The sequence below is a fragment of the Verruconis gallopava genome (assembly GCF_000836295.1).
Source record: "Verruconis gallopava strain CBS 43764 unplaced genomic scaffold supercont1.15, whole genome shotgun sequence".
Classification (NCBI taxonomy): Eukaryota; Fungi; Ascomycota; class Dothideomycetes; order Venturiales; family Sympoventuriaceae; genus Verruconis; species Verruconis gallopava.
Genome location: NW_015622151.1, coordinates 97,468 through 109,788, shown reverse-complemented (window position 1 = coordinate 109,788; position 12,321 = coordinate 97,468). Strand labels below are relative to the sequence as shown.

General features: G+C 57.0%; 5 protein-coding genes across 8 annotated transcripts; 3 read left to right on the top strand and 2 right to left on the bottom strand.

The window, feature by feature from the left end:
- Window positions 1-267: 267 nt before the first annotated feature.
- Window positions 268-558, top strand: PV09_05010 (uncharacterized protein; the record flags this gene model as incomplete). The annotated part of the gene is made up of 2 exons (XM_016358463.1): window positions 268-332; window positions 387-558. The coding sequence occupies 2 exons, from the start codon at window positions 268-270 to the stop codon at window positions 556-558; spliced, it is 237 nt and encodes a 78-aa protein (XP_016213564.1).
- A 910-nt stretch (window positions 559-1,468) lies between these two features.
- PV09_05009 (uncharacterized protein) lies at window positions 1,469-2,732 on the top strand. Its single transcript, XM_016358462.1, has 2 exons — window positions 1,469-1,635; window positions 1,753-2,732. The coding sequence occupies exons 1-2, from the start codon at window positions 1,491-1,493 to the stop codon at window positions 2,520-2,522; spliced, it is 915 nt and encodes a 304-aa protein (XP_016213563.1). The 5' UTR covers window positions 1,469-1,490; the 3' UTR covers window positions 2,523-2,732.
- Window positions 2,620-5,832, bottom strand: PV09_05008 (uncharacterized protein). Its single transcript, XM_016358461.1, has one exon. The coding sequence runs from the start codon at window positions 5,293-5,295 to the stop codon at window positions 3,238-3,240; it is 2,058 nt and encodes a 685-aa protein (XP_016213562.1). The 5' UTR covers window positions 5,296-5,832; the 3' UTR covers window positions 2,620-3,237.
- A 475-nt stretch (window positions 5,833-6,307) lies between these two features.
- Window positions 6,308-8,098, bottom strand: PV09_05007. Of its 3 annotated transcripts, XM_016358458.1 has the most exons (4): window positions 7,881-8,098; window positions 7,591-7,725; window positions 7,086-7,387; window positions 6,308-6,970 (listed from the first exon to the last, which is right to left on the bottom strand). In XM_016358458.1, exons 1-4 carry the CDS (start codon window positions 7,950-7,952, stop codon window positions 6,667-6,669), a joined length of 813 nt encoding a protein of 270 aa, XP_016213559.1. In that variant the 5' UTR covers window positions 7,953-8,098; the 3' UTR covers window positions 6,308-6,666. The 3 variants fall into 3 exon arrangements, with proteins under 3 accessions (XP_016213559.1, XP_016213561.1, XP_016213560.1); XM_016358460.1 differs by having other exon boundaries at window positions 7,086-7,725; XM_016358459.1 differs by having other exon boundaries at window positions 7,086-8,098.
- A 794-nt stretch (window positions 8,099-8,892) lies between these two features.
- On the top strand, window positions 8,893-12,215 carry PV09_05006. Of its 2 annotated transcripts, XM_016358456.1 has the most exons (6): window positions 8,893-9,087; window positions 9,548-9,828; window positions 10,089-10,578; window positions 10,644-10,688; window positions 10,759-11,407; window positions 11,542-12,215. In XM_016358456.1, exons 2-6 carry the CDS (start codon window positions 9,619-9,621, stop codon window positions 11,696-11,698), a joined length of 1,551 nt encoding a protein of 516 aa, XP_016213557.1. In that variant the 5' UTR covers window positions 8,893-9,087; window positions 9,548-9,618; the 3' UTR covers window positions 11,699-12,215. The 2 variants fall into 2 exon arrangements, with proteins under 2 accessions (XP_016213557.1, XP_016213558.1); XM_016358457.1 differs by having other exon boundaries at window positions 9,548-10,578.
- The last annotated feature ends 106 nt before the right edge of the window (window positions 12,216-12,321 follow it).

The window sequence follows — 12,321 nt, the reverse complement described above, 5'->3', positions numbered from 1 at the left end:
AGATGTAAATTCCGAACAGTTTACCAACCAAGGAGCAATAAGTCTTCCGAAGAGAAGCCAGGCAACAATCTCGAATTGAGTAAAGGTGTCTAGTTTCCTTCCATAGTCATGTCCTTATCGACTTAAACATCGCCATTCGTACAATCCTCCCACATGGATCTAGTTCTCCCTCTCCAGTCCGTACTGCGTAGCTGAAATGGAGAGATACCTGATCACGCAACCTACCGGACAAACGCGCTTGATCATCTTTACGACGAGGGTGCAAAGATGTCGTACACGGACGCGGAAGACATGGGCCGATTCACCGCTGCCGACTTGCTGGACCCGGAAAAGTATGGAGGGCCAGAAGATTGAACTAGGAAACGAACTGCTCACCATCGAAGAAGTGCGCGACATTCTCGCCAGGGGCAGAGTCAGCGGCAGAGCAGAGCGAGAGATCAAAACGGACCCCCGGAGGACGTCGAGGCAACGGGCATCGCCGTCTTTGGCCGGAAGTTCCATCGGTGGGCAAGCGTCAAAGACTTGAGTTTCTGCACAGATATCGTGAAAGGAAGTTGAAACAAACTCTGGAACGCGCCTTGCTTCACTCGAAGCTGCGTTGCAGAGGAACAGAACTCTGCTGCTGGAATGTCTACCCGACGAGCCGTCCACTGTACTGTAGACAAGAAGGCGTCTCGAAGGCGCGACGACAAGACCGCGGTCTAGGTTCCTCACATCATGCACTGCAATAGATAGATAATCGATCACAGTGCTTGTCACTCCGCTGCCTCAATACTTGCCCGAACGTTCGTAGCTTCGCCAGCCCATGGCAGTTTCTCAACGTGATCGACGCACGCGCACGCGCCGTGCCGAACAAACCATTAACCGTCCCTCTCCAAGGACCAAGTATTCGAGAACCGCTCTTTGTTCAGATGCTCTCTGAACGGAAATATCTTCTCCACACTGTTGTAGAGATGAAGGACTGTGTGGAAGAACAGGCTTCAGCCTGTCGAGCTCAAATCCAGGAAAGGGAGCACGAGAATAAATGGTTCCCCCCCCCCCCCCCCCCCCCCCCCCCCAAAAAAAAAAATCACAAAAATGCAATCACTAGTTCTACGTGCTGCACTCTATCCATCTGATCGACAGCTGCAATTGCGATTCCTTCTTTACCTTTTTGACCTTTCCCCCCCCCCCCCCCCCCCCCCCCCCCCCCCCCCCCTTTTTTCTTTTTCTCGTGGTCTGTGTCGGGACGAAAGACCACAGGATACGCAGGCGCAGAGCATCGCAGCCAGGCGCTAGAACTAGTCCGTCGGGTAATGGGTGTCGGGCGGTTCCGAACAGGGGTAGCTCTTCGCCGGAACTCTCGTTAAGTAACGGTGACGCACCTTTGGTTCACCACGCGCCGCCTGCAGCAGACCTTCGCTGCGAGAAGGGCGGAGCTTTCTTCCAATCTGCCCCCAAGTTTTTTTTCCCCCCCCCCCCCTCTTTCCAGATGTCTTCCCCGCACCTGAATGGGCCCCGCGAAGACGGCTTCGAGGATGCCTTCCAAGCAACTGGCCACGGCTGACGACCACGAGCTCCCGGACGAGACGGATGGCGGCGACGCGGGCGGTCCGTCGCTGCCGGCGGAGGACAAGGCGCAAGCCAAGAATGCATGTACGAGGACACTCCTACCCAGCCCTGCCCACGCAGCCAGTTGCACCACCTCCACCATGACCCGCTCGAGGCGCGCACGCGGTGAGGAGAAGCAGGGAGCCTGACGAGGAGACGCAGTTGCGGAGCTGATGAGACCCAAGAGCAAGCCGGCGCGGGACGACCGCGACGCGAAGCGGCCGAAGACGACGGTGTCGGCGACGGGCAGGGCGTATCTCGGGCGCGACGGGCTGCTGGCGTACATAGCGGAGCCGGAGGCGTTCGGCGACGGCCGGGTCGTCTACCACAGCGCCGAGTGGGTGCTGATCCGCGACCTGTACCCGAAGGCGTCGGTGCACCTGCTGCTGCTGCCGCGCGACCCGTCCGTGTACGGGCTGAACCCGCTGGAGGCGTTCGCGCGGTCGCCGGCGTTCCTGGCGAGCGCGCGCGCGGAGGTGGCGCGGGCGGCGGCGATCGCGGCGGAGGAGCTTCGGCGGCTGCACGGGGCGCACAGCGCGCAGGAGCGGCCGCGGCGGGCGGCGCTGACGGCGGCGGCGGCGGCGGAGACGGCGGAGCTGCCCCCGGGTCGCGCGTGGCTCGACGAGGTGCGCGCCGGCGTGCACGCGAACCCGTCCATGAACCACCTGCACATCCACGTCATCTCGCGCGACATGCACTCGCCCTGCCTGCGGCACAGAACGCACTACCAAAGCTTCACCACCGAGTTCTTCGCCCGCATCGAGGAGATGCCGCTCAGCGCCGCCGAGATCCTCACGCGCAGGCGCGGCGCACACGAGGCGCTCAAGGAACGCGGCAGCGTGTGCTGGCGGTGCGGCGCGCAGTTCGGCTCCAGTTGGAAGAAGCTGAAGGAGCACCTCGAGGTTGAGTTCGAAACCTGGAGGCGAGAGTAGGCTGCTGTCTGCGGACTGCGTACGAGGGAAGAATGATAAGAGGGCTGGAAGCAGTTATTGATATCACAGATGTTGAAAGAAGGGAAGTGAGAAGAGACGTCGAAGACTGGCATCTTTATTTATTAGATTAAGATTTTTTTTTCCCTTTCTCGTGTCCAAAACGTCTCTCCGGCGCCATGATTCTAATAGTACAATGGGTTAAAACGAGTATGGGCGTGTCCAAAAGCTAAAAAGCGTTTCCCTTGTCCGTCCGATGTCGCGCCGAAACCTAATGCATACTTGCAAGCATATTTTTGAAAGAGAGCTGAGAAGGAGGAAAAAAAAAATAAGACTCCAACATGCGTAACCTGAAAACACTGCGCCCTTACTGTACACCAGAACCGGAAGTGAGATGAGGCAAAGGCAGAAACGGGAGGGGGAAAAGGAAAAGGAAAATTGGGTATCGCAAAGGGTATCATCACGTCCATCACGTCCCACAGCATAAATGACTGATCCCGTGTGCTCCCACGCACGAAACAGCTGTCCTGAGAGCATAGATCCCCCCCAAAAAAAAGACAAATGGAAGAGAAGATTCCCCCAACGCCGATGCCGCAATGTCGTAGTGAATATGTGGCCGTAGACGGGAGTAGAACGGAAGGTATGCAAACCCACAATCTCTTCGCTCTTCCTACCTGCAAACACAAGACAAGACAGGGCAGTTTCGAGTCACCTCACGTCAAGTGCCCCATTCGTCCAGCTCGTCTTCACTGAGACTTCCCTCGCCGTACAGCTCCTTGCAGTTGAGGAGCCATCTAGACTCGAGCACGTCACGTATGCTCCAGCGCTCCTCGCTATCGTACGTCAAGCAGCCCTTGACTAGGTCGACGGCCGCCATACCAGCGGGGCCGCCCCCCCTGACAGCAGCGGCCTGGTACAGCGGAGTGATGTCCCATTGACTCTTCTCGATCATCAGGGCGAGCGTCTCGCGCATCTCGTGCGAGAAGGGCAGGCTACCCGTCAACAGGGCGTACACACACACGCCGTACGCCCACACATCCGCCTTTGGGCTGAATAGAGTCTCCGTCGCTGTCACCACCTCCGGAGCCGCGTACTCGAGGCTGCCCATGACTGTGAGCGTTGTGTCGCGGTTGTTCAGATCGGCCGCCACGCCGCCGCGGTTGACTACGTCGTCTGGGTCCAACCGCGAGGAGGATGCGGCAGGCCCAATGTTGTGCGCTTCGCCTGGCTCTGGAAGGGCGGACATGTCGCGCGAGTCGGTCTGGATGTAGTCTGCCATGCCAAAATCGCACAGCAGGATGTTGCCGCCTTGACTGGCAGCGTCCGGCGCGGTCATGTCGAGCAGGCAGTTCTCGAGCTTGATGTCGCGGTGCACGATATGCGCGTCCTCGTGCAGATACCGGATTGCGGCTGCGAGCTGGTACGCATAGCGCTTCGCCAGCGGCGCCGACAACCCACGGTCCAGCACGCTGTACTGCTGGCGCCGGCTGCGGACGAGATTGTGCAAGGTGCCACCGACGTTGAGCTTGGTGATGCAAAACGTGGCGAAAGGCGTATCGTAGACGGCGATGAGGGGCACGATGTATCGGTGCTTGAGGAAGCGCCACAGTGCGACCTCATGCTCGAACTCAGCCTGCACCCGCTCGTTCTGCTGGTCGTCCTTCACGTTTTTGGGCTTCTTGCGCATGATCTTGACGGCTCGCACAACGCGCTTCGCCGTCTTCGCATCCATGGTAGAGACTTCCTTTACGGAAGAGAAGCCTCCGTAGCCGATCGTTCGGCCGATGATCCAGCCGCTCCCGGCAATCTCTTGACCCTCGTCGTCGGGCTCATCCTGGACCTGAGTGGAAGACCTGTTTAGCGAGGAGAGAAAGGCGCTGGCGGGCGAGACGGACGAATTGGCCGACCGCGTCGAGCGCCTCCGCCCGCCGTTGACGGCCTTGTCAAGACGCTGGTAGCTGCGCGAGCGTTGCGAGTCGGTACGGCGACTGGGCCAAAACGGACTGGGCTTCTGCTCCGTCACGGTGCCAGGGCTGACGGGCGACAGCATGCCGTTGAGAGGTGTCAGCGGTTCTTCGGTGGAGGGCGACACCGTGAGAGCAGACGTCAGAGAGCCCGCCACGTCCTCCTGCGACTCGCTGTGGTCTATGGCCGAGTCCTTGCGCGTGGGACTGCCGGTGTCGAGAGAGATCTCGTGGGGCTTCTGCTCGCCCAGAACGAGGCCGTCCGGCAAGCGGTGGCTCGCATGTCCGCTTTGGTGCGGCCAGTCCACCTCTTCAGTAGCCCGAACAGCGGGTGCAGGTATTTGCAGCGGATCAGAGCGGGGGACGGGCTCTTCCAGGCGTCTCTTCTGGCCGTCGCTCGTGATGGTCTCTCTTGCAAATGTGATGGACGCCTTTCTGCCGTGCTGGGGGCTGAACGATTCGTCATCGGACGCGGTGCTAAATGCGCCTTCCTCTTCAACAAGGACGCCGGCGCCGGCTTCGATGTCCTCGCCGTTCAGCAGTCGTCGCGACAAATCCTCCTCCGAGCTCTTGAACTCATCGTTGGTGAGCGAACGCAGCAGTTCGTGCTGGGCGGGAGAGGGCGACGTGCCGGGGCCTATATACGGCGGGTGCAGAGGGTGATGGTACTGGGCTGGTGGTGATAGTAGTGGCGACGGGCTGTCGCCATGATGGGCGTGCAAGCTGAGGGCGGCTAAGGAAGAGGAGATGCGTCGGCCGTCGCGCGGCTTCTCGATCTTGAGTTTCTCAAATTGATGCTCCTCCTGTGCCATCGAAGGAGCAGCGTCAGGAGGAGAAGGTTTGGCGCTTTCCTGGGGGGGAAAAATACGCCGGGCGAAGGAAAGCGACCTCGCCTAGGGCGAACAGGCGATGTTCGCGCGTGCAGTTCGCAAGCCTCTCGGTGTATGCAGGCGGGCGTCTCCGAGCGGTGGTAGCATACACCGGCGAGGGAAGGAGGAAAAGAAAAAGAAAAGGTGAAAAACGGACCGTCGGCTAGCAAAAGGGCTCGTGAGCGTTCTCAAGAGGCAAAAGACACAAACGGGCAGACACGCTCTTCCCTGGACCTTCTTGCTCTCCGCTCGACTTGAAAACGGCGAGAACAGCGCGAGGAGACGAAAGCGCGGGACGACGGACGGGCAGCAATTAAAAACGCTGCCCCGCTGCGTTGCACGAGCAGCGAAAGAACGGCAGGAGGAGGACAAAGGTGCCCGCAGCAGAGTCGGTTTAGTCGTTAGTATCCGGCTTAGCGGGCAGACGAAGTTTTTCGTTGCGAGCCATCGGCGTCACAGCGAGCCAGCACTCGCGCTACAAGTACTGCGCGCTGCTGCCGGCGCGGGCTGGGCGGACGTGGGCGCAGGGCCATGCACGCCGTGTGGGGTGCATGCGCCATTGCATAAGCTGCGCGCAGAGCCTTATTATTATCAGTATCGTTGGCATAACACGGCGGCCGTCGCTGCGAACCGACCGGAGGCCATCGAGCTGCGTCTGCCGGCCACATGCGGCCCATTCGACGCCCGCATTGGCTCATCCCGACGCCGTCGCATCGAAAGACGTAACGCCATCGACTGGTCCGGCTCCGTCCTGCTCCGCTTTCGTGAGCTCCCAGGCTTCGCACAGTCACACGCCTGTTGCTCTCTTACTCTTTTCTGACTCTCATCTCGTGTCCCGCTCAGAACCTTGGGGCTCCCTTTTGACGTGGTGTCGTACGTCCGGCTCGCCACTCGTCGCCCTGCCCACTGAAATCATGTCCATCACACTGTGCGCTGATCACAGGCGATCGCGGAATAAAAAAAATTTCAAAATCCATGTGTTCTGCCATGTAGCGTCCGACCGTTGCAAGTCAGACAATACAAACATACATAGTCTTTGCTTCGATAGATGGTACCCTGATTGCTCTGGTGATGTACTGCATTTTTTTTTGTACAGTGCAGATGGCCTGCAAGAGAACCGGGGAGAACCAAGAAATTTCCCCAACACGCAGATGCATTTTTTAATTCTCCTGGTCGTGACCAAGGAGCAACCAATTGCCCTCGTCTTCTCTTCCTGTTGTGCCCAGTCACCCCACCTGTCCTCCCACGTAAGCACGTGCAGCAGCAACAAACTCCTCCCTCACTTTCCAGACCCAACACAACCTCCGCCCGTTCTTACCTGGCTTTCGACTTCGGCGTGCTGGCCCTGCCGCTTCCCGTTCTCTTTGCCTCCGGCTTCTTCAGGTGCTGGGGCGGAATCCAGCTCTCATCCAACACTTTGGCACCGCTCGCCGTGGCCGGTCCGTCCGCCGCCTGGTCAGACGAGTCAACAGGCTTGCCGGCCTTGGACGGACCCTTGGCACGCTCGCCGCCTTTGCCACCGCGCTTCTTCTGCGGGAACAGTGTCGCAATCCATGTGTTGTAGATGAAGTAGCACGTGCCAGCGAAGCAGGCCGAGAGAAAGACGTACAAGAAAATCCTGCATGAAAGAGAAGCTGCGTTAGCGATGCTGTGATCTCCATCCCGTCGAGGCCATGCTTGTGCGCGTGTGTGCCTCTAGGCGGCTCGTAGGGGAAGAAGCGGCTTCTACGTACATCTGGGGGTCAAAGAAGGAGAGCGGGGCCTCCACGACGGAGACGGTGCCGTTGTAGGCTGACACCTGGAAGCCCATCTCGCCCTTGGTCACAAGGGCTGCGAGGTACAGACGGAGGTCTTGCGGGTGCAGCTCCGTAGCGAAGTTGTACGTGAGGCTCTGCTCCGAGCCTGCAGGCACCTCGACATTGTACGGAATGGCCGTCAAGTTGCGCACGATGGTGTCGGCCTTGATGTCCCACAGAGAACCACCAACAATCTGAACGCGCACGGGCTCCGTCTCTTTGTTGTTGAAAGTCAGCACCTGTGACGTTTGATCAGACTCTTCGTGCCCGTGCGACCAATTGCTCCGCCGACTCGGGGCAGACTGTGCACGGCTACAGACGAGCTGTGGACGAGCTATCTCACTTCCTGCTCGAAGCTGCTGGACTCGAACAAGCTCGTCCAAACAAGCCGTCGATGCGCACGCAGCCCGGTCGGCGTCCTGAACCATCAAAGAGAACATACTGCCTGTGTTGCATGATTATTCACGAGCTTGACGCCAAACTCGCTGTAGGGAAAGGTGGTCTTGACGTCGAGTGCAATGGTGGGCTGGCCCGTCGCCGCCGCGGCTTCTTCGTCGGTCAGCTCTTCCCACACGGCCTAGGGAGCATCAGCAAACAGCTTGTGAGAAGACTAGAGGAGGAATTGATCCGGGGGCGAGACACAGGCACTGCAACAAGAGCTTGCTGCTGATGCTGCCGATGCTGCTGAGCAGAGTCGCGCGAGCTCGACTGCGGCGAAAACGTGCTAGTTACCTCGACTTGGGCAGTGGCGCTTAGGGCAAGCAGCGGCAGCAGGGCCAGAGCTGCTGATCGAAAGTATCGCATTGTGCAGGAGAGAACACGGGGTGGGGGCGAATGTGGTGCGACGATGTGGATTGGCAGAGGGGAGGGTCAGACGGATGGTGGAGCTGGAGGTATATTTTGTTTCTCGGTGTCGTGCTGGGCTGCGTTTGGTCGACCCGCAGACGAGCATGCCAGGTGGCAGTTGGCAGGCAAACTACGCCCAGTGCGGTCGTGCCAGCAACAATGGGGGGGGTCCTCTGGGCAGAGCGCCCGCTTGTCGCGAACCGCGCGGGCTAGAGCGGACTGGGTATAGCACTCCCGCTGCACGCCAGGGGGCGCCCTTGCGCCGATCTGTCGGCTGCCAAACGGGCACATTTTTTTTTTTTCCATTCGAAGTGAAGAAAATTTTTCTTTTGAAGGGTAAATAGAGAAAAAAAAGAACTTCATCTCTTCTCAGGGAACAAAAAAGCCTCAGGAAGGCAACCTTTCGTTCGGCATGAGATACCCATTTCTCGACTCCTTTTTTCTGTTTGCTTGTCGCGCACCAAAATTAGTCGGCCCATGTGGCCGGCGTGAAGTGGAAAGCCTTGCATGAAGATTGTAGGATAAAATGAACAGGCAGATCTGGAAAATGAGATTTCGATATTTGTTTTTGTCGGACATCCCTCGTGTTTCATGTAGGCGCTGGTTCACGATACGCGCGCGGGGGTCAGAGGGAGAGACAGACAGACAGAGAAGAGGACAGAGAAAGCAGCGAGATAGACACACACACATATCGCACAATACGTGCAGATGAGCAGGACACGCAGAGCGTGGAATGTTCGGGTAGCCGTCAAGTAGCTCGTTGGGAGTGAATGAAAGTAGATCGACCCAAGTCAGGCCCGGCCAAACACGACTCAGCCTTGGTCTGGAAGCGCCGCGAGTTGGCACTTTTTTTGACGACTGATCTCAAGAATTATGCCCAAATATCAAAGCCTGCAAACCGGACCAGATTCTCTTATCCATTCTTCTCCATCACCACCACCACCGTCATCGTCATCAACACCGTCCTCGCCGTCATTCATCATCGTCCTTTCCCCCGTCTTTTCTTTTCTCCTTGCCTGCATTCACCGCCACGCCCGCAACCTCGTCTTCTTCCTTAATTGACCTGCTCTCATCCTTCAGAGCCAATCGAGCTGTGAGTATACTTCACTACGCACGCCCGCACCCGCATTGTCGCCACCCGTCTGCACACTTGCCTGCACCTGCACACCATAAAACCTTGCTGGTCTGCGCGTTGTCGTGACGGACAGCTCTTTGCGCCTCTTGCCCACCACGTCGCGCCAGAGTCTGGATCCTTTAGACCCGTCTCACTCCCAAGCTTTCTGCACGACGCCATTTCTCTCTGTGCTTGCTGCTGGAAGGGCCGCCAACCTTGGCGAGACCTCACCGTTTTCCTTCCCTCGCTGCGTTCACTAAAGTCACGAGGCTAGCACTCCGGTCGTGAGCTCTTTTTTTCATCATCATCATCATTATCGTCATCACCAGCAACATCACCACCACCACCACTGTCATCATCACCCCCTCCACTACAGCCACCACCACCCTTATCATCAATTTCAAAGGCAGTCTCGCTTACTGTTGCGAATTCCCATCAGGCTCCAAGAGCTGGAGCACAATCCATTCTGGAGGTTTGCGTCCAGACAAAAAGCAGGGGAGCAGAAGAAAAATGACCAACAGACCCTTTTCCTTCGGCCAGTTTTCGTCCCCTGGTCAGGTTTTGGCTTCTCCGGGCAAGTTTGTTGACATGGCTTCGCCCACGCTTCACCCACATACCTCAAATGGTAGTCATGGCAGCTTGGACTCCATCATCGTCGACGCCTGGACTCGCTATGAGAACACGAAGCGCTCGGATGACGTGAAGAATGCACTTATTGAGGTACGTCGTCTTGGTGTGTGTCTACCGTGATGATATATACTCTCGTGCTACAAGGTCGGTTCAGAATGGACGGCAGTGCTTTATCAACATGGCTGGCTTCGTACCCGCTCAATACGGCAGCTGCCGGCTCCGTGAACATTGTTTATGTCATATTCGTGACAACGTCGTTCATGGCGTCGTGCTCGAGTGTCACTGCTGTGCGATCCTCGACAGGGATGACTGAAGATTGAAAACTGCATAGCTGACGCCCGCCGTCGTAGGAACTGATTCACCGCTATACATATGTCAGCCAGGAATATGCCAAGCTGCTGGAGCAAGTAGAGATTGAGAAGCGCCAGCACGGCCCATTTTTTGCAAACAATTCAGTCTACAAGAACGAGTATGAGAACCTTAGACGGACTATCGACCGCGATCCGTTTGTGCTCGTGCTGATCGACGGCGATGGTATGATTTTCCATGAACATTATTTATCCAAGGGCGAGGAGGGCGGTCGCCAGGCCGCCGAAATGCTGCGTCAGTCGACGGAGTTGTACGCCCGTGAGCAGGTGCCTGACTTGCCCAACGAGATCAAGGTTGTCACGCGAATGTACGCCAACGTCAAGGGCTTGGCCGATATGTGCAGTAGATCCGGACTTGTTGCATCACCCACATTGATCGAGGACTTTGTGCGGGGCTTCACGCGTGGCAATGCGCTTTTCGATTTTATCGACGTTGGCCCTGGCAAAGATCGGGCGGACGTGAAGGTATCTGGTAAGCATATGGAAGGGCTACTGGTCGTCATTACTTGCCGCACGTTTACTGACATGCTGCGCCAGAACTGTTTAAGCTTCACGCCTACGACCCTCGCTGCAAACACATCGGTAAGGAAGCAGCATATCCACACGCCTGAGCGCTGTGCCCCTCGTTCTTCCCAGGCTGACCACCGCTTAGTTTTTGGCTGCTCCCATGATAACGGCTTTGCCCGTTTACTGGAAAAGTACATCTTCGATGAGGTCATCACGAGGCGTGTAACTTTGCTGGAAGGACAGCCATTTGGCAAGGAGCTTTTGGACTTACCCTTTAATCGCTCGAAATTTGGCACCATTTTCCGCTCCGAAAGAATCGTGCCGACGCCGATAGGCACCATGAACGGCAATCCAGAGGTGGCCGCTGTCGGTGCCCTCCTTCGCTCAATGAGTCACACGCCGTCCGAGTCAATCTCTTCCATGGGGGAATCGACTTACGCGAAGCCCAGTCCCGTCTCTTGGGCGAATCGCGCCGCAGCTGCGGCAGCAGCGGTCCTTCCACCGCCCACGCCGCCCATCGAAAAGGCCATACCGGAGCCCACGTCCAAAGACACTATACCGCGAAATCGCAAGGGCCAGCGTCTCGACCCGATCGTCAAGTTCGACAGAGCCGAGATAGACCGTGTGCGGAAGATGAAGATGTGCAACGTGCACTACCTACGCCAGGAGTGTCCTTACGGCAACAAGTGCACACATAAGCATGACAAGGATCCGTCTAAGCGGGAGCTTGAGGTGCTGAAGGTTGTCGCTCGATTCGCGTGTTGCCGTTCTGGCAGCAGCTGTGATGATCCCAGGTATGTGTGTCTCGTGTTATCCTCATTCTTTCTCATCGCAGATTCGGCCGTTGTTTTTTGTTTGCCCGCCCCTTTGCATGATCAATTGTTCTGGTATTGGACGAGCTGTCACGCTGATGTATGTCTCATGATAGATGCATATATGGCCACCGCTGCCAAGCACCCGAGCGTCTGGATCCGACGAAGTGGCCTAATGAGCGAGGCAAAACATGCATCTTTGGTCCAGACTGCGTCTTCCCGGCTGAGCTGCACAACATCGATATCGTTCCCGTTAAGATGACCAAGGTCTAACGACACCAGGCTTATTTTTTAATACTCACTACTTCGCTTTCCAACACACGGTGGGCCATCGGTCTCCACGGCACCTTTCCGCGTGACCTCGCTGTGCTTTCTGCTTCCTTGATTTGAACTTTTTTTTTCTATTTCCTTCTGAGGATTGTTGGGCAGACCGTAAAACAAACAGGGGGCGAGCAAACGTTCTTTTCAGCGTGGCGCTTGGGGTCATTTCTCGGACGGGTTTTCCGCACGGTTCCGGCGTGCTGTTGCACGCAAGCGGAAAGAGACGCGGGTGTGGGCACGAAAAGAAAATTGTAGCAAACATTTACACCATATAGGCGTTCATGGGCCGTGGAACCATGTCGAGCCTGTGATATCTGCTCCTTTCTAAACTGCGGAGAGGGCGAGAAGCAAAGGAGCGCGATTTGGTGTTGGCCTTTACTTTGACGGCCCACGGGCTGGGATGCATTCTTATCCTTTATAATACTTGAATATATTATCCGTAGGCCGACAGGTCCAAAATCAAACATGGCAATGAGTTTCTCTTCCTCTAAGCGGTTCAAGGCACACACGCTGTAGACTTGCGACAACATTCTCCTCTCGAATAAAAAAAGTTGAGAAAATGGGCGATAGCGAAA